Below are 20,570 nucleotides of genomic sequence, written 5' to 3'. Positions count from 1 at the left end.
CTCCTTGTGTTCTTAAATCCCTACAGGAACAAGCGATACAACAAGGAATGGAGTGTGACATGCAGGGAGCCAGCTGACTGAGGAAGGTCTGTGGACAAAGGGTGGTAAGCTTTCTCTGCCATGAGAGCTCTTCTTAATGATGGCCCAGGTAACATCTGTGAAAGACAATTGTCAGTGTGTGCTTTGGTGACACCAGGGTTCAGTACCCAGGTGGGCAGATTCACCCAGTCTTGTGAGACAAGTGCCTAGAACGAAGTGAGAAAAAAACTGTAAAGAGTCCGTAGAAACACCCTGCACCTACTCTACCCATTCTTAGAGACTGCAAACTGATTATAGATGTATATCATGAGCACGTTGTATGCAAGTCTGTGCGTGTTGTGTAAATTTCTTTCCAGGTTTGGTCAGAGGTATTCCAGTGCAGAAAACAACATTATTGTTGAGAAGCACATGAAGGTGGTATGTAAGAAAAATGTGTTTACAAAAAGTGTATATTTTATAGAAAAGTGAAAACTAGTAAATCGTGTATAAAATGTATATGTTTTGTTTTCTTTTTGTAATAAACAGGTTTTTATGTAAGATGTTTTTTGGTTTAGCATAGACATGTATATTTTTATATAATTGACTGAATAGTGTGATAAACAGGTGTATTCTCCAATTCCAGATCTTAAATCAGAGCTATTAGCATATGGTCTCCAGTCAGGAGACTGATTGATCCTAAAGGACAAGCGAGAAAGAGCCATGAGTCAACACTAGATGAGCCGATCCAACCATAGAAACATCTATGGATCCACACCTCGCATTGCAGAAGGGTTAATCAACCAGAGCTGCACTGAGCGTTCTGCTCATACTTATCCTTTCCAGAAAACCCTGTACAGTTTTAGACCAGCATTGCCAGAACAGTTAGAAGAGAGGACTTAGAGAACCTTGAGACATGGGAAAGTCCAACTACAAAGGGTGAGGACTCGCCTAGGAGTCCTTGGTCTCAAACCGGTGAAGAAAACCCCTTTCCCCTTTCCGCCCATGTTTCAACGTTCAGTTAGGCAGGTTTTTCAACAGATCTTTCTACCTCTCTTCCTAAGGGAACACAGTACCCTTAGAATTAAGAAATGGAAGAAGTAATTCTTTAGGGGGGACTGTTGAGGATAAAGAATTGAGTATCCAAAAATACTTAATTCAGCCATTTCATAGACTCGGTTATATAGTTGAGTAGATGTGAACTAACTCACATATTTGTGAATGCTTTTGTTTCTTACTAACATGTATATATGTATATTGCATATTCAGTGTATTTTCCTTAGACACAGTATATACCAGCATATGTAATTGTAAAGATGGCTGCTATTTCCTGTTCTCCACCCAAGACAGATGGACAAAGGGAAATTCCTGAAGCCTGGACTGTCCAATCCAAGGAGGATGTGTAGATCTCTCTACGTCATGAAGCCCTGCCCTGCGATACTTGATTGGACTAAAACTTTTGTTTACACCCCCTTACTGTTTGGTCTAGAGTTTCTTTCAAACAATAAAGAACACACTTGGTCAAGAGCCAGTCATGGAGATAGACATAACTGACTTGCTGTGCAGTTATTTTTCATTCTCGGGTGCACACATGACATTTTTAATTAGAAACAGCAGCCGGATATCGAGAGATCCTTTGAGTCTCATCATCATCGTCATTCTGACCTTGACAGCTGATGGTAACCCATTCTTGTCTAGTCAGTGCTTGGAGTTTATCCCAATTTATGTTTTTGTATCTCCACCAACTTTTTGAAGATTGGCCACACATTTTCAATGGGATTGAGATCTGGCGAGTTTCCTGGCCATGGACCCAACATTTCAATGTTTTGTTCTCTGAGCCACTTAGTTATCACTTTTGCCTTGTGCATGCTGTAAAAATCATTGTTCATCAAATTGCTCTTGGATCATTGGGAGACATTGTCCTTGGAAGATAGTTTGTTACCATTCTTTATTCATGGCAATGTATTTAACAGGGAGTGAGTCGACTACCTTGGATGAAAAGCAACCCCAAACATGAATGGTCTCAGGATGCTTTACTGTCGACACAACACAGGACTCTTGATAGCGCTCACCTTTTCTCTGGACAATCGCTCTTCCAAATGTTCCATTAAGTCAGAATGGTGCATTATCAGAGGAAATAACTTTCCCTAGTTGACTGTAATGTAATCCTGCAAAGCTATTTTCTGTGATGAGTTGACTTTCAAAATCCTCGTGGCGGATAAAAAAAGATTGTGAAAAATTAGTCTTCTGGGTGTTGCATAATCAAAGGAAAAATATTTTTAACTTTCAAAATATAAATTTTAACTTTAAATTTAAATTGAAATTTTTAAATATAACTTTCAAAATATAAATATAAATTTAAACCTTGGTTAAAAAATCACGATTGTTGAAAGCCTAGAATCTGCTGCTTAGATCAGTCTTATATAATCACAAAGGTTAATTCGCTTGGAAGAAGTCACTGCACACTTTCATAAGCAGCTCCTATTTCCGGCACGAGACAGACCTTAGCAGATGCCAAGCTCACCGAGCTTGGGGAGGGGCATTTCAATATGGGTAAGCATACTGGAGGAGTACAACTGTGATCCTGATAGTCGGCGAAAGAGAAGTGCCGCTATATAGCTTTCACCCAACGGTCCCCATATATCCAAAGTCTGCCCTGTTCATCAGAAGTTTGTTTTATTCTCTCATGACATTTCTCATATGGTAAATGCTAATACCTGCCCAATCAAAGATGGTTTTTACAATTAAATCAGTTCATAAACTCTTACCTATTACCCAGACCCAGGCACAATTCCAATATATATATTTTCATTGGTATAGGATGTTCTGCATCAAATAGAAATTTGCATTATGTCTATGTTTGTATGTGCATGCTGTGACCCTGCAATCCTTGAAGAACACACTTGAAGGTTAAGTAACTCTAGATCTCTGTTAATCTCATGTAATCTTCTATTACTAAATGAGTCTACACCATCCCAGCATCATTTCACAGAAGGCCCCTTACAAGGCTTGGACAATGAGGTCTCAACATTGGTTGAATTCCTCCTAATTTCACAGAAGCCATGATTTTCCATATATTCTTTTTTTTTGCAGTCCAAGTTATAGCCAAACTTGAGGCATTCTGTCCTTCGCAGTGCACTTGTATATTTCATGGGAGAAGTGATGGGACTGGGGCAAGGTAAGTAAGATACCAGATACTATCTATCAGCACAAATAAGATAGATGAATAGATACAAGGATCATGGATGGATAAATATATAGATAGATCATGGATGGATAGATTGATTATGGATGTATAGATAGATAGATAGATCATGGATGGATGAATAAATAAATTGATCATGGATGGACAGATTGATATAGATAGATAGATAGATAGATAGATAGACAGACAGACAGATAGATAGATAGATAGATAGATAGAGGGATAGATAGATAGATAGATAATAGATAGATAGAGGGATAGATAGATAGATAGATAGATAGATAGAAAAAATAAGGATTACAGTACTCCTATTAAATCAGAACAAATGACCCTTATTAGCCCAGTGTGGTTAGCCAGCCACACTATGGGCTAATAAAGCTTGTTTTTTTTCTGATTTAACCCTAGAACGCATACCTAGGGCCTCACAGGCCTGCTAGGTTACTTGCTTCCTATGGTTGTGCGTTCTAGGGTTAATAGGAGTGCTGCGATCCTTATTATTTCTATATATTAGCAATTGAAAGGTTCCTTGGTGGGCCTTGCACCCGTATTATATATTTATTGTGCTGCTCTTGTTCTCTTTTTTTCTAGATTGATAGATAATTGATGGATGAATAAATAGAGTGATCAAAGGATGTATAGATTATCTCTCATATATATAGACCCAACAACCAAAGATACAAACACAAGCAGATAGGCCTCCACATACAAGTGCATTCTTCTTTAGGCATAAGACTTACATCTTGCAACATTTCAGCTTTAGGGCTTGAGAAAGACTTCAGGTAAATGCTGTAAATGTTATGTCTGAGAAAAGAAATACAAAGGGATCCTGATGTCCAGTGTTTTAGCTGTGTTTTCTCTCACCACATTCAGACCCTCAACTAACATATACCATTAATAATACAGTCTGACCATTATGTTTCTACATTAAAGAGAAAACAATGGCTCATGTTCTTGACTTACTGACACAGGAATAATACGTGTGACATAATTAAGAATAGTCCACCCCAACAAAAGTGGCCAGATATTCCTCATTGACACTGAGTCGTCGCACATGTAACAACCATTTAAACATTGCTTGGGTAAATCAGAAATTTGAACAGCGAGAGAATTAAAGGGAACCTGTCAAGTCCAGTATGCACCCAGAACCATGAGCAGTTCTGGGTGCATATTGCTAATCCCTGCCCAACTCTCCCTGTATACATTAGCATAGATAAAGAGATCTTTAGAAAAAGTATTTCTAAAGATCGTTTATTATTTTATTTATATTAGATTTCGTTTCAGTGCGCATGATCAGAAGTCCCGGCTTCAAACTGGTATAGTGCGCATGACTGGAAGTCCGGGGACGTTTTGACCATGCACACTGAGCCGAAAACCAGGGGTGGCAGCAGAGGTGAGCCTTTGACGCTGCCCATTCATTCGCATGTTAGTATGATAAAGGAGCTTTAGAAATGCTTTTTCTAAAGATCCCTTTATCTATGCTTGTGTATACAGGGATGGTTAGGCAGGGATTAGCAATATGCACCCAGAACTGCTCGTGGTTCTGGCTGCATATTACATCTGACAGGTTCACTTTAACGTGAGTCTGTAAGCACAAAATGACTGTTCAAACCAAGCACAGATCAACACGGTCAAATGAACAAGGATAAACACAGTATTAGCAAATGAACATGCAATGTGTCCTGATGCAATAGTTGAACAGTCCAGTTTGCCATTTAGACCAATCATCCTATCTGAAGACTTCTGTGAAGGCTGATTTGTAGTCTGATTTATATCGGGAATCCAATAAAGAAGTCACGCTTTTGCTGGCAATCCTCTTGTTTTTCTTGTTGTTACCAAGCACAGCAGCTTAGTGCACGCCTTGATTGAAAGCTCTGGCTTTACAGGACCTGGAAAATATGGATACAGATGGAAAGCAAGTAGGTAGCTAAGTGCACTGAACTGCTTAGTCTTCAGTCTTTCCAAGGGTGGACTGAGCAGTTGTGCTTGGTTTGCACAGTCATTTTATGCAGATAGACTCTCTTTAAGTTACTTTGCTGCTCTGCACCATTCAGTTATCTGGGTGAGGCTGTAGCCCTAAACAATTACTGTTAGGCTGTGTGCACACGATGCGTTTTTTACCGCGGAAACGCTGCGTTTTGAACCGCAGCGTTTCAGTGGCAAATTGCATGCGTTCAGCTTTCCCAGCAAAGTGTATGGGAAAGCTGAAAAATCAGTGCACATGCTGCGTTTCTTTCCGCAGCGTTTTGGATGCCAAAAATCGGTGCGGAAAGAAAAGCAGCATGTCACTTCTTTTGTGCGTTGTGGCTGCGTTCTCTCCCCCATTGAATCAATGATGTGGGGTCAGAACGCAGCCACAACGCATGGACCTGCTTTTTTGTTGCGGTCCGCGGGCTTTGTCGGCACGCCAGAACGCAGGCATTTACCTGGAAGTGAGGTCAAGAGGTTTCCTGTTGACCTCACTTCCTGGCAAAGCCCCCGGTGTCACCAAAGTGCCCGCCCCGACCCCCGACCCCCCTCCCGAAAATCCAACATGGCCGCGCGCACAGTAGCGCACCGGCCGCCCTGCTCCTATGATTTCTGTCGCATGTGCAATAACACATGCGACAGAAAACTGTTCCCCAGGCCCTGCCCGTTCACCCCAATTCCCCCCCCGGTGTCATACATACCTGTCCGGTCGCAGCGCTGATCCCCCGCGGCCCCCTCCTCCTCCTCCTTCAGTGCACGCTGGCCGGTCACATGTGCAGAGCAGCTGACAGCCAGCACAGTGTTCAGTGTGAGCTGTGCTGGCTGCTCGCACTCTGCAGCTGTGACCCGGGGAGAGTGGGTGCAGATTTTTGCACCCACTCTCCTCAAATGGAGGGTCTGCCCTCCTAGAAAATGGGGGATACGTTTCCTGAACGTGCCCCCATATTCTAGAAGGTCCAGAGGCGACGTGGGACATCCATATGGATTTCTGCGGACCCATTTTTTTTAATTAAATTGGAGAACAAGGGAATGATTTGGGGAGTGTTTTTTCTAATAAAACATTTTTTGTTGTCTTTTTTTGCTTTTGTTTACTGTCAATTAGTTATGTCGGGTGTCTGATAGACGCCGTGACATCACTAATTGCTGGGCTTGATGCCAGGTGACATTACACATCTGGTATCAACCCCATTTATTACCCCGTTAGCCAACGCACCAGGGCGCGGGATGAGTTGGGGCGAAGCGCCAGGATTGGCGCATCTAATGGATGCGCCACTTCTGGGGCGGCTGCGGCCTGCTATTTTTAGGCTGGGAAGAGTCCAATAACCATGGCTCTTCCCACCCTGAGAATACCAGACCCCAGCTGTCAGCTTCACCTTGGCTGGTGATCTAATTTGGGGGGACCCCACGTTATTTTTTTTTTTTATTCTTTATTTATAAATAAAAAAAAAAACATGGGGAGCCCTCCAAATTGATCACCAGCCAAGATGAAGCTGCCAGCTGTGGTTTGCAGGCTACAGCTGTCTGCTTTACCCTGACTGGCTATCAAAAATAGGGGGGACCCCACGCCATTTTTTTCATTTTTTTTTTATTTTTTTTTATTGGATAAATACTAAGCTAGGCACCCTTTAGTGCCACATGAAAGGTACTAAAGGTGCCAGCTTAGAATATGCAGGCGGGGGTAGGACGTTCTATATATTTGACATCCCTTCATCCATTGACGCTTTTTAGGCTGTGTGTCCACAATCAGGGTTTGCAGCGTTATGGGCGCTGAGTGTTTTCCCTGCGTCCATAACGCTGCGTTGTGCAGTAGAAGCACAGTGGAAGGATTTTTGGAGATCCCATGCCCACTGTGCTTCTTTTCTCCGCAGCATAAACTGACCGGTAGCGTGGCTTCCCGAGCCTCAGCATGTCAATTTATGCTGCAGAGACGAGAGTGTTCTCTGCAGGTAGCATAGAGCTCCACAGCAGCCTGAACCCAAATCGTGGGCATGGGCAGCTGCAGGAAGGCTGGCACTGTGTACTAGACGCCGTGTCGCTGGATCATGGCCACATAGCCTTAGGCCCCTTTCACACGTCAGTGATTCTGGGACGTTTGTGCTTTTTTTTAAACGTACCAGAATCACTGACATACGCGGACACATTATAATGAATGGGTCTGCTCACACGTCAGTGATTTTTCACTGCACGTGTCTCCAGGCGGCGTACCCGCGTGTGCGTGATTGCCGCACGGAGACATGTCCATTTTTTTCTGGCATCACTGATGTCCCACGGACCACGCAGTGGTGTGATCCGTGAAACACGTGCCAGAAAAAAACGTGCTTTTAAAATAAAAAACATTTTAACTCACCCGGCGTCCAGCGATGTCCTCTGCAGCCCGTCCTCCCTGTTCCTTCTGTGCCGGCTCATTATTGTCGCGCATATTCATGATGCACGACACAGCCAACCCGGAAGCAGCTGCTGCGGGGGTCAGCGCCGGCCGGATGCTGCACCGCGGGAGCGATCAGCACCATGGAGAGCGGGAGCGGGTGCAGGTGAGTTAATCTCTAAGTGCAATCACGGGCCACGGAGAACGGAGCCCAGATTGCACTTAGACAACCCACGTGTGCCGTGATTCACGGCACACGGAGGGACATGTGCGTGTTTTACACGCCAGTGAAAAACGTCAGTGTTTTTCACTGACATGTGAAGCGGGCCTAAAAGTGAGAATATTGTTGCTACAGCAACATTTTGGGGGAAGTAGCTGTGGATTCAAAATGCTTAATATACTCCTGAATAAAATCCTTGATGGGTGCAGATTCCAAAATGGGGTCACTTGTGGGGGTTTTCTGACGTATAGGTACCTAAGGGGCTTGGTGCGCGAAGTTTATTTCAACTTTTCCAAAATTCAAATGGTGCTCCTTCCATTCCAAGCGCTCCCATTTATCCAAACAGAATGTGGAGAAGGAAATGACATCACAGGTTTTTTTTTCCAAAGGTCTGTGTTCAACCAACTTTATTATCACTGACAAGTCTTAAAAAACGCACCTAAAAAAACGCATGAAAAACGCATGAAAAACGCATGAAAAACGCATGAAAAACGCATGAAAAACGCATGCTTTTTCGATGCGTTGTTTCTCAAAAAGCATTGTTTACAATTCTCCCCTCTGCCAGAGGGTGCGTTTTTTTCCGCGCGGAAAAAAAAGCAACGTGTGCACATACCCTTATACTCAGTGCCTAGGTTATAATTACATCTACTGTTTCTTGCTGACAACCCATACATGTTCCAATTGTTTCATTTTGACCTTAACTTACTTTACTAGTCATAAACTTATTTTTTGGCTCCTCTTTTACACATTCCTTTTTTAGACACTTTTCATAAATGGGAAGGTTTGAAAGACCCTAAAAAAATTGCATTCCCCAATGTCAGCCAGAACTAAAGGGGAAAATGGGTATAACTTGCTAATTTCTGAAGATTCCATCACTGGGATCACTGGTGGACACAGACAGAAAAGGGCCCCTGTGCAAGAACAATACATGGGCCTTTGCAGCCCCAGAGCTCATAAAAATGCACAATTCCACCTGCTTTGGAGGTAAAAATGGGCTCTCTTAACTCTTAGGCCCTTGTACCACCTCACAGGTTGCACCAATGATACGTCCACCCCTGCTGGGACTCCTCACTAATCCTAAATGGGTCTTGGAGTGCTACATTTGAATAACTCAACAATAACAAATATTTCTATTGTGGATATAATGATAAAATATAGAAATTGCAAAACAGTTTCAAATAGAGAAGGAATCAACATAACCTTCCAGATTGTCATCTGGAAAATGTACAGGTAAGTATTAAGCTGTATGTTGGCTCCAAAGAAGTACAGCGCCCAGAAATAGTGAAAAATCACTGTGAGTATGGCACCCAGAAAAGCCAGTAAGAAATAAAGGCGAAGAAGACTTTGCGCCCAACTGAGAATTATGGAAACCAAAAGTGACATCACTGTGCAGGATGAGTGAACACAGCGATTCTAGACACCAGCATCGCTGCTGTTGCTCCTCCTACGCGGTGACGTTGGGACAACACCCCATCTGACACGCTCTGGACACCGCCCCCTTAGATACAGGCATCACTGTGGATTCCTTCTCCATTTGTAACTGTCTTGCACTATCTATATTTTTCATTTTATGCACGTGGTTAGTTTTACCTTTCTACAGGCACTTTGATTATCTTCAGGTCATTTTTACCTGTTTTCTACTGACATCTCTATGAGGTCAAGGTCTCTAGTTATTAGAGTATACTCAAATATTAATGTTGAATAATGATGACCTTTATTTATGTTTTGATCATATGTTTAATTCCTTTTTTGGACTATAATTAGATATGTTCTTATATGTTCTCTGTCTACATCATTTTTGCTCTATGTACCCTGCACCTGAGGAAGGTCAATTAATAGACTGAAACGTTATGTTGTGACTGTGGTTTGCGTTCATGAATACATTTTCTTTTATTTCAACTTTAAGTGTGCCAAATTCTTCTCTTCTTGGTTGTTTTTTTTTTTTTTTCAAAGCTTATAAGTATTAACTAGTGATTGTGATCCATTTTTTTTATTTGTGGAGAAAAAAAGGATTGAGATTTCCTCAGCTTAATCTAATAACTGGCTAGTGAAAAAGGACGGCACATGGAAATAACGTGAATGGCACTCATGTGCTTTCGTTTTTTTTGTTTTTTTGTGTGGATCCATTCACTTGAATGCGCAAGTTTTTTCTGTAAATCAAATCAAAATCAAATATGTTTTTTTTGTGAACCTATTATGATAAGCAGAAATAGGAACAATCATGTGAATGGCTCATTGCCTATAATGGGAATGCGTTCTATTAACCCCAAAAAATAAAATACAGAAAATGTCCAAACCTGGATGTACAATGCATCCTTTACATGCTTTCTTTCGCAGTGGTTTGTAGTCTGTACAAAATGGCCTGATTTTTATGTTATTTATATGCGCTTTTCCAAGATATTTTTTGTGGCATTTTTGAACTATAGAAAGTAATGTAGTACATTTCAGTATTGATTTACAAAAAATATCTTGCTGCATCCCTTTTTTTCTTTTACTGTAAAAGAGCAACAAAAGTTGTAAGGTAAATGACACAAAAATGCATTGTTTTACTGGAAAACATTATGTGTGAATATTGGGGGAGACTTATTAATAGTGTAGTATAATGACAGGACAACACAAATGGCCTTTATTGCACAATTTATTTTGACGTGGCGCAATTGAAATGCTAATTTTGGTACAAATTAGATTTCCTCCTATTTTTTTGTACATCCCACAAATTCTGTGCACCACACAATGTGAATATTACAAGTCCTAAAGACCTTAAAAATAACAATAATAAGCACCTCTCATTCACTTAAGCCCAATTTCAGCTGGAATTAAAGAGGAATGATAATTACAAATTGCTGATAGTTGGATTTTCCATCAGCCCAACAATAAATTTGAAATCATACTTTCTAGTGCTTGGCTTGAATGGTCCAGCTATCAATCATGCACACTGTCAGATGTTGGTGAATACAGCACTTTGCTATCTCAAACAGTCCTAAAAGCAATGAATCAAGTGACGGTGTTGAATCTGCATAATTAAACTTGCCAGATAAAGGGGCCATGGTGCCATAAATGCTAGTAAAATTAATGTTTGATAGCTAGTATGGGTGTCATTCCTGCAATGCTTTTTTATACAATATAATATCTCAACATTAGCAAAGAAAGACTGGGATACAACATCACATGACACATTAGAGGGGCTGTCCACTACTAGCACAACACCTTCTGATTCCACTTGTCCCATTCTGGTGCGGTTCCAGAGCTTTTGGTAATCACAGTTCGGGGCTCACATGACATTTTGACGTCACACAAGCCCCACATCCAATCACCATCGACTTCTCTTGCTACGCCTTTGGACCAAATGAGCAATGAACAGGAAGTGAGTGGCAGCCACAGTGTCACTTCCTGTTCATTAACTCTTTGGTCCGAAGGGGAATAGAGAGAAGTCGATAGGAATTATATGCGAGGCTTGTGTTATGTCACAATGTCACGTGAGCCCTTAACCGTGATTACAGACAGTGCTGGAATGGCACCAGAATGAGAGGTTAGTATAGGGTCTTTTGTTTTAACTGGAAGAAACAAGTGGAATCAGAAAGGGTTGTCCTAGTAGTGGATAACCACTTTACTTTAAGCTACCGCCTGTATATTATCTCCTTAACACCAATTTCTTTTTTGTCGTCCCAGGTCTGTATTGTGCAATGATCCAGACATGTTTGACATTCCCGTCAACGTTCCTGTTGACACTGTTAAACTTCGGGTTGAAAAAACTGTTATTCGTAGGATTCCCACTGAAGCCTTCTATTACCTGGTGGATCTGAAATATCTTTGGATCACCTACAACAGTATTACTAGCATTGACTCAAGCAGCTTTTACAATCTAAAACAGCTGCATGAATTACGTTTGGATGGAAACTTGATATCTATTTTTCCATGGGAATCTTTACTAGAGATGCCTCGGTTGCGAACCTTGGACCTACATAATAATAAGATTGCAACAATCTCATCAGAGGCAGCACGCTACCTAAGGAACATTACATACCTCGACATATCGAGCAACAAGCTTACCACTCTGCCTTCTGACCTATTGGAAATTTTACCTCCATTCTCCGACCCAGCATTAAAGGGAACAGAGCAACTTTACCAAAGAGTCGTACTAGGTAAAGTCTGAAAATGCACTTGATGGATTACATTACACATATTGTTTTCTAAAAATGTATATTCTCGCTTTTTAAATACCAAATTGTGAGACTGATTTTTATCTCCTACATTTATGGCATTACACAGGATACAGCATATATGTCTCATAGATACAGGTTCCACCTCTGGAGACCCACACCTATAGTTGCAACGCGGCCTATTTGACAGAAGTGGTGGAGAGGTGGCCATAAATAGATGGCTCTCTCCATTCACTTCAATGAAAATTCCTAAAATTGTTAAGCAACCTGAATGGTATTCCAGTTCATCTCTATTTACTTCTCCCTGTTTTATTAATTTTTCCTGCATCTTTTTTTATACCACAGTTGAAGCTTTTTGTCAGCATGAATTATATGTACGCTGTGCAATAGTTAGTATGTTACAATTATTAAAATTATAACAGACTAGCTGTAGTATCCGGCATTGCCCGGGATAGTAACTGAGTCTTTCTCTCTCTCTCTTCTCTCACTCTCCCAATCTCTCTCTCTACCACGCTCCCTCTCTCTCCCTGTCTCTCTCCCACTCCCCCTCTCACCACTGAAATCATGTTAACTGACACATAAGCTGTCTTATATTAAGAATGTTATTCATTGCCTATAACAACCAATCAGAACTCCTTGACCTGAAACAAAATAGAAGCATACCTGTGATTGGTTGCTATAGGCCACCTGATAAATATCCAGGGTACCTGTCAAAACAGCCAATATATTACCTCAAACAACCAAGCAGTTTCTGTGTGTGTCTTTCTGTGTGTGTGTGTGTCTTTCTGTGTGTGTGTCTTTCTGTGTGTGTCTCTTTCTGTGTGTTTGTCTTTCGGTGTGTGTCTCTCTGTGTGTGTATCTCTATGTCAGTCTGTCTCTTTGTGTGTGTGACTCTTTCTGATTGTGTGACTCTGTGTATGTGTGTGTCTTTTTCTGTGTGTCTTTCAGTGTCTCTTTCTGTGTGTGTCTCTTTATGTGTGTATGTCTCTTATATGTGTGTGTGTGTCTCTTTCTGGGTCTGTGTGTCTCTTTATGTGTGTGTTTCTTTGTGTGTGTCTCTCTATGTGTGCGTCTCTTTCTGATTGTGTGACTGTGTGTGTGTCTTTTTCTGTGTGTGTCTTTCAGTGTCTCTTTCTGTGTGTTTCTTTCTAAGTGTTGTGACTCTTTTTGGGTGGGTGTCTCTTTCTGGGTCTGTGTGTCTCTTTATGTGTGTGTGGGTCTTTCTGTGTATCTCTTTTTCTGTCCATAATAGGAGCCTACTGTATAATAATAGATCCGTTCCCAGCGCCTTTGACTTTAATGTAAGCAGGTTTTTTAGCGAACAACTGTAAAGCGCGGGGTTATATTGTCCTCTCAAAACAATCTATGAGGTTCCCTGAGTCAAATGAGGTGGCTGTGCAAAATTTCGTAATTTTAAATGCGATGCTGCAGATTCCTTTAGCGGACATACACACATATATATGTGATGCCCTGGCAAAACCAGGTAGTCACAAATAGTCCCCTGCATAACACCTTCCCTCATTAGGAAATACACAGCCAACCTAGAAACCCTAGTCACCACCCCTTAGGGACAGATAGACACACCAGTGGGCGTGACCAGGCGGTTGGGACACACCCACCCAGGGGCCTAGACAGCCCAAGGCGGGAAAACAAGCAGATGAGTTCAGTTCAGTCTGAGGTTCAGTTTGGAGAGGAGTGTGGGCTGCAGCTAGGGGTAGCTCCAGCAGTGAAGTTTAAGTTGAACGGTACCAGGGTAGGAGCCCTGGTGCCACTGGCTAGGAGGCAGATGGTGGTCTCTGTCAGCAGGAGACAGGAAGATGGCTCAGTGGAACTGAGGTGGACCAGGACAGGGTTGTACCCCGCCGGTACCGACACGGGGAACCGACCCGGAAACTGTAGCACAAAGGGGGGTACTCGGACTCTGAAGCCAGGACCAGAACCTACTGGAGCTGGTTAATTAACTCATTGAGGCTAGGACTAGAGGTCCTGTCCCACCCAAAGTCCCTCATAGAAGACAACAGCCCCCCGATTAGGGATAAGAGGTCACCGCCAGGGCCCATAGATCCCACGGGCCAGCGTCTGCGGGCACGGCTCCTTAGGCCACATCCAGCCAGGAGCGGACACCTGAGTTTCACACTAGGAAAGTCCATCTTACATACAGCAGTGCAGGAAAAGGATAGAGACCACCAGCCGGGTGGTGGACCAGAACGCAACCGGCCGCGGCATCAGCCACCATCACCTTGGTTTACCAGAGACTTGTGTGTTTTACTAACTGTGAGTACACCTGCACCTCCTGCGGTCGCCATCCCCTGCACGCACCAACCGGGTCTCGGGGCCACCATCCCTGCCCGCGGAGGGGTTAACAACTTGCTGCACAACATCCCCCCGGGTGCCCCGTAACAGCAGCAGTGGTGTCCCACCTCACTACACACCATGGGTGGCGTCACAAACTTAATACGGCCCAGCCCGTATTTACATGTCCCCCCATTTATTCGGCGTGTCCGCGAGACCCCCGGGTCCGGAGACCCTCGAGCCGCCACCCCTGAAGGCCCGGATCCGAGCAGGGCCAGCTGCTGGCACGGGGGCGGCACACATACACACATCATACACACATACATATGTAGCGCCACACGATGCCTAAGGGGGTTACTCGTCACTGGGCCAGTGGTTTTGCGGGGTTCTGCTGTGACTGGCCTGACCCATGGCCCCGTCGGCTACATGTAAATGAAAAAAAAAAACAGGTGCAAGGTGTAGAGGGGGATGGAAGGAGGCCGAAGGGTCCCTGGAAGCGTGTCATTGGTGGCAGTGGTGACTGGGGTCTCGGCCTCCTCCGCCGCTGACCCTTCCTGCGACTTTTCCTCTTCCAGGGGTGGTGTTGGATGGGAATGGGGGATGCTTTGCTTTACCGTGGTGTGCGGCCAGGGATTATCCGCCGCTGCAAGATGTTGCTCTCTTCTGGGGCTGATTTTAACTCAGCCCAGATAGACCAGCTCACCACAGGTGGAGTGAGCCCCAGGGAGGATGAGGACGATGGGGACCGCTGATGGCCCTGAAGCGCAGGGCGGCGGCACCAGCAATGACAAGGACGACACAGGGGGCTGCATTCCATTTACTCACAATTCTTAAGGTGCCCCGGAGGTGCTGCTCTCCGCCGCCATGGATGGACTCCAGCCGGTCCCGGGTGAATCAAGGAAATCACCGGTGTCTGTGGAAATGTGTGAGACCTACCTCCTTGCGCTGACAGATGGTTCCCCATAGCTTGAAGCAATTTGGGGACCCCGCTGTCGGAGTTAAGTGTCCCATCCCGTATACAGGTGATGCGGGTCCTCGCCATGGGGTCCGACCGTAGCCCTGACCCCGGATCCTATATGTCACTGTGCTCCGGGAAAGTAAGTAGTGGACGATGGGACATGAAATCCCCATCTCCTGCAGATTTATTGGAGTCCGTGAAGGTGTCCCCAACCGAGGGTCCTGCACCCCGATGCGCTGGCACTGTGGGAACGGTTAGTCGTGACCTCAGCTACCATGTCTCCTCTTGTCCCAACGTCTCCACCGGCTGCCTCTGTCTCTCGCCCTCTTTCAGTCTCACTGCTGCAGACTCAGCGCAGTGTTGTGGCCCCTGGCCCTGGGACTATCTCCACCTGTCTCCCGTCCCAGGGCCAGCCTGTTAAACACTACTCCCTCAAGGCTGTCTGCTCTGTTCTTTGGCTCCTTTCAGATTACGTTTTGCCTTACGTTCACAGGTCCTGTCGGAGCATCGGTCCAAACCGCCATTACGCCACTACGTTCGGGTGTCCGTCTGCCGAAAACGTATATGTGCAATGGTACAAAACAGAGCACACGCTAACGTAGTGTGCTCCATTACAGTCAATGGCCCTGCCGGCACATGCGTCTGAAACACGCTTTGCAGGGTGGGGGAGGGCCGGTTCGGACGGATGCCGCGACGGGACCTGTGAGTGTAAGACAAAACGCAATCTGAAAGGAGCCTTTGTCCTTTGCCATTCTCTGACTAAGTGAAACTGTTTTGTCTTTTTACTCTTTGAGAGCGGTCCCCACCTCAGGAATGACTCCGCATTGCTTGGTGAAGGTGGAGGGGAATTTTCCCAGCCTTGTTTCCCGTGTGTGGTGACTGGCTCACTATCTGGGTGTTTTATGTAAGTTATGAGCTCAGGATTTAGTGTAAGTGAAACAAACCAGTGATTAACCTCTTCTCACCCGTGAGAGAATTACAAACTTAAAACAGATGCAATAATCTGGCGACTGAAGCCTCAGGGCGCCACACATACATTCAGTTTTATTTAATAGATTTATCTTGTAAGATAACGCAATATAGTTTTAAAAAGTTTGTATATTATTAAAACATAGCTGATTTCATCCAAGAAGAGTTCTCATACTTATCCATAGATGTGTGTAAAGTGAAAAATAGTATCAACACATCCTTATAGTGGGGAATGTTTCTGAAGGAATACACCCATGTTTTTCTGTCACTGAATAATCCTTAAAGGGGTTGTTCAAGCTTGGGGTTCAAGACTGTAGCCAATCTATGTGACTGCAGATCTGTGAATACTCTTAGTGCATGCTCTCCAAATTCGCCAGTGCTTGCAACAGGAGCTGGCGGGTGGGTGACCAGAAGTATGTGATCTGCATACATGTGGTCACCTGTCTTCTAGATGTGCACATCCTCAATACAAGTGAAATGGCTGAACACGTCTAGTCGGAATGTGGCCAGGAATATGCAAATCACATATTAGCGGTCAGATGACCACCCAATCACAGCACCAGAGAATCCTGACAGCACCAGAGAATCCTGACAGCACTCGCTGTGTGCACTGTGAGAATTCACATAGAGTGACTAAATACTTGAACCCCAAAACCCAAGCCTGGACAAGTCCTTTACAAGAAAAGACAGAATACATTTTAAGAATACATTGTTGCATACTTTAAAAATCCTTGAAAGCAGGACCCCTTTACTGTACATTTTGAAGTGACTGTGCTTGGTATTGCAGTTTTGTTACCTTTATTTGAATGGGACTCAGCTGCAGTACCAGACACAGGCACTATAAAATTTACAGTGTTATGCTTAGTAAACAATGAAAGGTAGCATAACATTTTTTTTAAAGGGAAGCAATCATCAGAAAATCATCACATGATGACCTATTGTTTAAATCAGGTTTTTGTGTTACATGTATTTAAAAAAAAAAAAAAAAAAAGTTAGTAATCTTGCAATTTTTATACTGGCCACTAGACCTTTTTTAAGACTCATCCTACCTGTCTTTTCAGAAACAGTTTTCAGTACTTTCCTTATTGTCATAGGCAGGATTACAATGATGGCCAACACCTGTATGCACAGCTCATAAAGCAACATTAACAATAGGTGATGTTGATGTCACCGCTGACCCTGCTCCCCCTCACTTCAAGATGACCTTTGTACAGGACTCATCAATACAAGTGACAGAGTTGGGGGTCTGACCATGTATTGCTTCCTGAAGCAACAGGAAGTCAGAGTCTAAAAAGGGTCCAGTCTCCATTATAAACACTGCAAGAATTCTACTTTTTACTGTTAATACAGATTCTGAGATATAAAAAAATAATAAAACAATTCTAATTTTTTAAAATATTTAGGTATTTAGCAAAAAATCTGATTTAAACAATATGTAATTTTTTAATGATAGCTTCCCTTTAAGTTGCCCACCAATTTTCAAAGTATCAGATCATCCATATCAGATTCCTGGGAAACCTCCTTTAATGAAAGCAGGGGTGTAACGATCATGGTCTCAGAGATTGCGAATGTGCCTGGGGGTAGAGGGTGCCCACCAACCCCAGCGCCTATGTCAACTAGATGAGGACTTATATCCAGCTGAAATGAGAGCCGTTGGGTCCCTGCACTGCAATACATGCTGCTGTCTAAACAGAGTCTGGTAGCTGATGTTGGCGTGCCCATGACTGGGGGCGCATGACAGTGACATAATGCATCACCATAGCAGGCACGCCGATGTTAGATGTTGGCTACTGCTCAGGCTACAGAGGCAGACACTGCGGGACTTGAGAGCCAGGAAAGGTGAGTAGAATGTTTTTGGGGTTTTTTATATGCGTTACAGATAGAATGAAAACTATATATACCAGGAAGGGGCCCAGGATAAAGACACATATACCAGGAAGGGGCCCAGGATGGGGACATATTTACCAGAATGGGGGACATATATACATGCAAGGGGCCCAGGATAAGGACATATATATTAGGAAGGTTCCCAATATGGGGATATAGCTACAAGGATGGTGTATATATATCGTCATGACCAAAATTGTTGGTGGCACCTTTGAAATTGTTTCAGATGAAGAAGTATTTCTCCCCAAAAAATGATTTAAAAAAATGTAATTGCAATAATTTTCTGGGAGAAATACTTCATTTCCTTGAACAATTTAAAGGGTGGCAACACTTTTGGCCATGACTGTATACCAAGAAGGTGCCCAGGATAAGCACATATATACCAGAAAGAGACCCAGGATGGGGACATATTTACAAGTATGGGGCGCATCTATACAAGTTGGAACTTAGGATGGGGGACATATATACCTGGAGGGGGACATGTATAACAGAATGGGTCTAGGATGTGGACATACATATCAGGATCGTGGACATATATATCAGGATAGCACAAGGATGGGGACATACTGTATAAACCAGGATGGGGACATATTTACATGGATGTGGATCTTATATACAAGGAAGGGCCCGGGATAAGGACATACATTGCAGAAAGGGGCCCAGGATGGGGATATCTATACCAGGATGGGGACAGGGGACATATACACCAGGAAGGGGACATATATAACAGAATGGGCTCAGTATGGGGACATACATACCAGGATTGGGACATATATACCAGAACAGGGGACATGTTTATTAGGATAGGCCAAGGATGGGGATATATATATATATATATATATATATCAGGATGGGGACATATTTACCAGGATGGCAGACCTATAAACCAGGAAGGGGCTCAGGATAAGGAAATGTATACCAGGAAGGGGCCCCAGATGGGGACATATATACGAAAATGGGGGACACACATACCAGGATGGTGACAGACATACCAGGATGGGAGATATTTATATAAGAATGGGGACATTTTTACCAGGAAGGGGCCCATGATGGGGACATATATAGTAGGATAGGCCCATGTTGAGGACATATATACCAGGATGGAGGGACATATTTCACAGGATGGGAAACATATACATCACAATGGGGACATTTATACCAAGATGAGGACATATTTACCAGGAAGGGATCCATTATGGAGGCTTTTAGTACATGATCGGGGACATTGCTACATAATGAAGGAGGATAAAGGACAACACATGTCTTTCTAGGATTTAGCAAGCTATAATCCCCCATACATTTGACTAACATGCAGGGGGGCCAAGGTCTAAATGTTGCCAGGGCCCATCAGACTCTAGTTATGACACTGAATGAAAGGATCCCCGATTGTTAATCTAAATCAAATATTACTGCTGGTATGTGGGTTTTAAGAGTTTTTTGTGTTGTCTACACTTCAGTCTTACACAGAGTTAACTGTACTATGTGCGGCAGGATTAGCAGGGATTTCCCAATTAACAGACTTGCACTCCAGAAATCATTTAATCTCAGTCATGTGCTGAAGGCAGATAGTCATGACTTCAACCAACACCCCTCCTAAACCTCCATCCTTATTTCACCTGCTTTTAAACCTTTTAATTAATCAACTATTCTACAATAGATGGAGGAAACGTAACATTCTTATTAAACCAAACATCTCCTTTGGTCCATCTCTTTGACTTTGACATGTTTTATTGTATTTCAGTTGAATCATTGTAAATTTTCTTATTTTACTTTTTCGCCACTGATTAACATAAAATAAAAGTAAAAACGAATCACTACACAGTCCATTAGAGTATAATAAAATATTAAACACAAACAAATGCATGATCATTCACGCTCACTACTATCACTCTATAATACCTCTAGAGCCACAATTTGGTTTTCGAACTCAATTATTCAAAAGCAGATAACCGATTTTGATGAAAGTCATTGTGCCATTAATACATTTGCATCTGGAAAGTACAACTTCATCCCACGTTTGTTAACGGGTATTAAAAAGTTACTGAATACCAATAAAGATGGGTTTAAAGTGACATCTCTGCGCTTCTGTGAAGGTTAAAAAGCTGGGCCAATGCACATGAAAGTAGAAAACAATGTGGTTTTAGCCAGTGCTTTTTGAAGTGGTCTTCCCCTCTTCAGGATACAACAAAAATTGTATCCTGAAGAAGTAAGGAACACTTCGAAACACTTCAATTAAAACCACATTGTTTTCTACTTTTATGTGCATTGTCCCAACTTTTTAACCTTCACAGAAGCGCAGAGATCCCACTTTAAACCCATCTTTATTGGTATTCAATAACTTTTTAATACCGGTTAACAAACTTGTGATGAAGTTGTACTTGGGCAGCATGGTGGCTCAGTGGTTAGCACTGCAGTCTTGCAGCGCTGAGGTCCTGGGCTCAAATCCCACCAAGGACACCATCTGCAAGGAGTTTGTATGTTCTCCCCGTGTTTACGTGGATTTCCTCTGGGTACTCCAGTTTCCTCCCACGCTC

At 43.2% G+C, this 20,570-nt stretch overlaps 1 protein-coding gene across 1 annotated transcript in view; it reads left to right on the top strand.

Annotated features, from left to right (window-relative positions):
- Positions 1 to 3,077: 3,077 nt before the first annotated feature.
- Positions 3,078 to 20,570, top strand: part of LRIT3 (leucine rich repeat, Ig-like and transmembrane domains 3) — a 65,635-nt gene continuing 48,142 nt past the window's right edge. Inside the window, exons 1-2 of the mRNA XM_075349361.1 lie at positions 3,078 to 3,193; positions 11,440 to 11,912. Of these exons, the coding sequence (XP_075205476.1) occupies positions 3,078 to 3,193; positions 11,440 to 11,912 (589 nt within the window). The remainder of the gene's footprint in view (positions 3,194 to 11,439; positions 11,913 to 20,570) is intronic.

This window comes from Anomaloglossus baeobatrachus, chromosome 1 (genome assembly GCF_048569485.1).
Source record: "Anomaloglossus baeobatrachus isolate aAnoBae1 chromosome 1, aAnoBae1.hap1, whole genome shotgun sequence".
Classification (NCBI taxonomy): Eukaryota; Metazoa; Chordata; class Amphibia; order Anura; family Aromobatidae; genus Anomaloglossus; species Anomaloglossus baeobatrachus.
The sequence above is the reverse complement of the archived record's forward strand: the minus strand, read 5'-3'. Positions and strand labels throughout refer to the sequence as shown.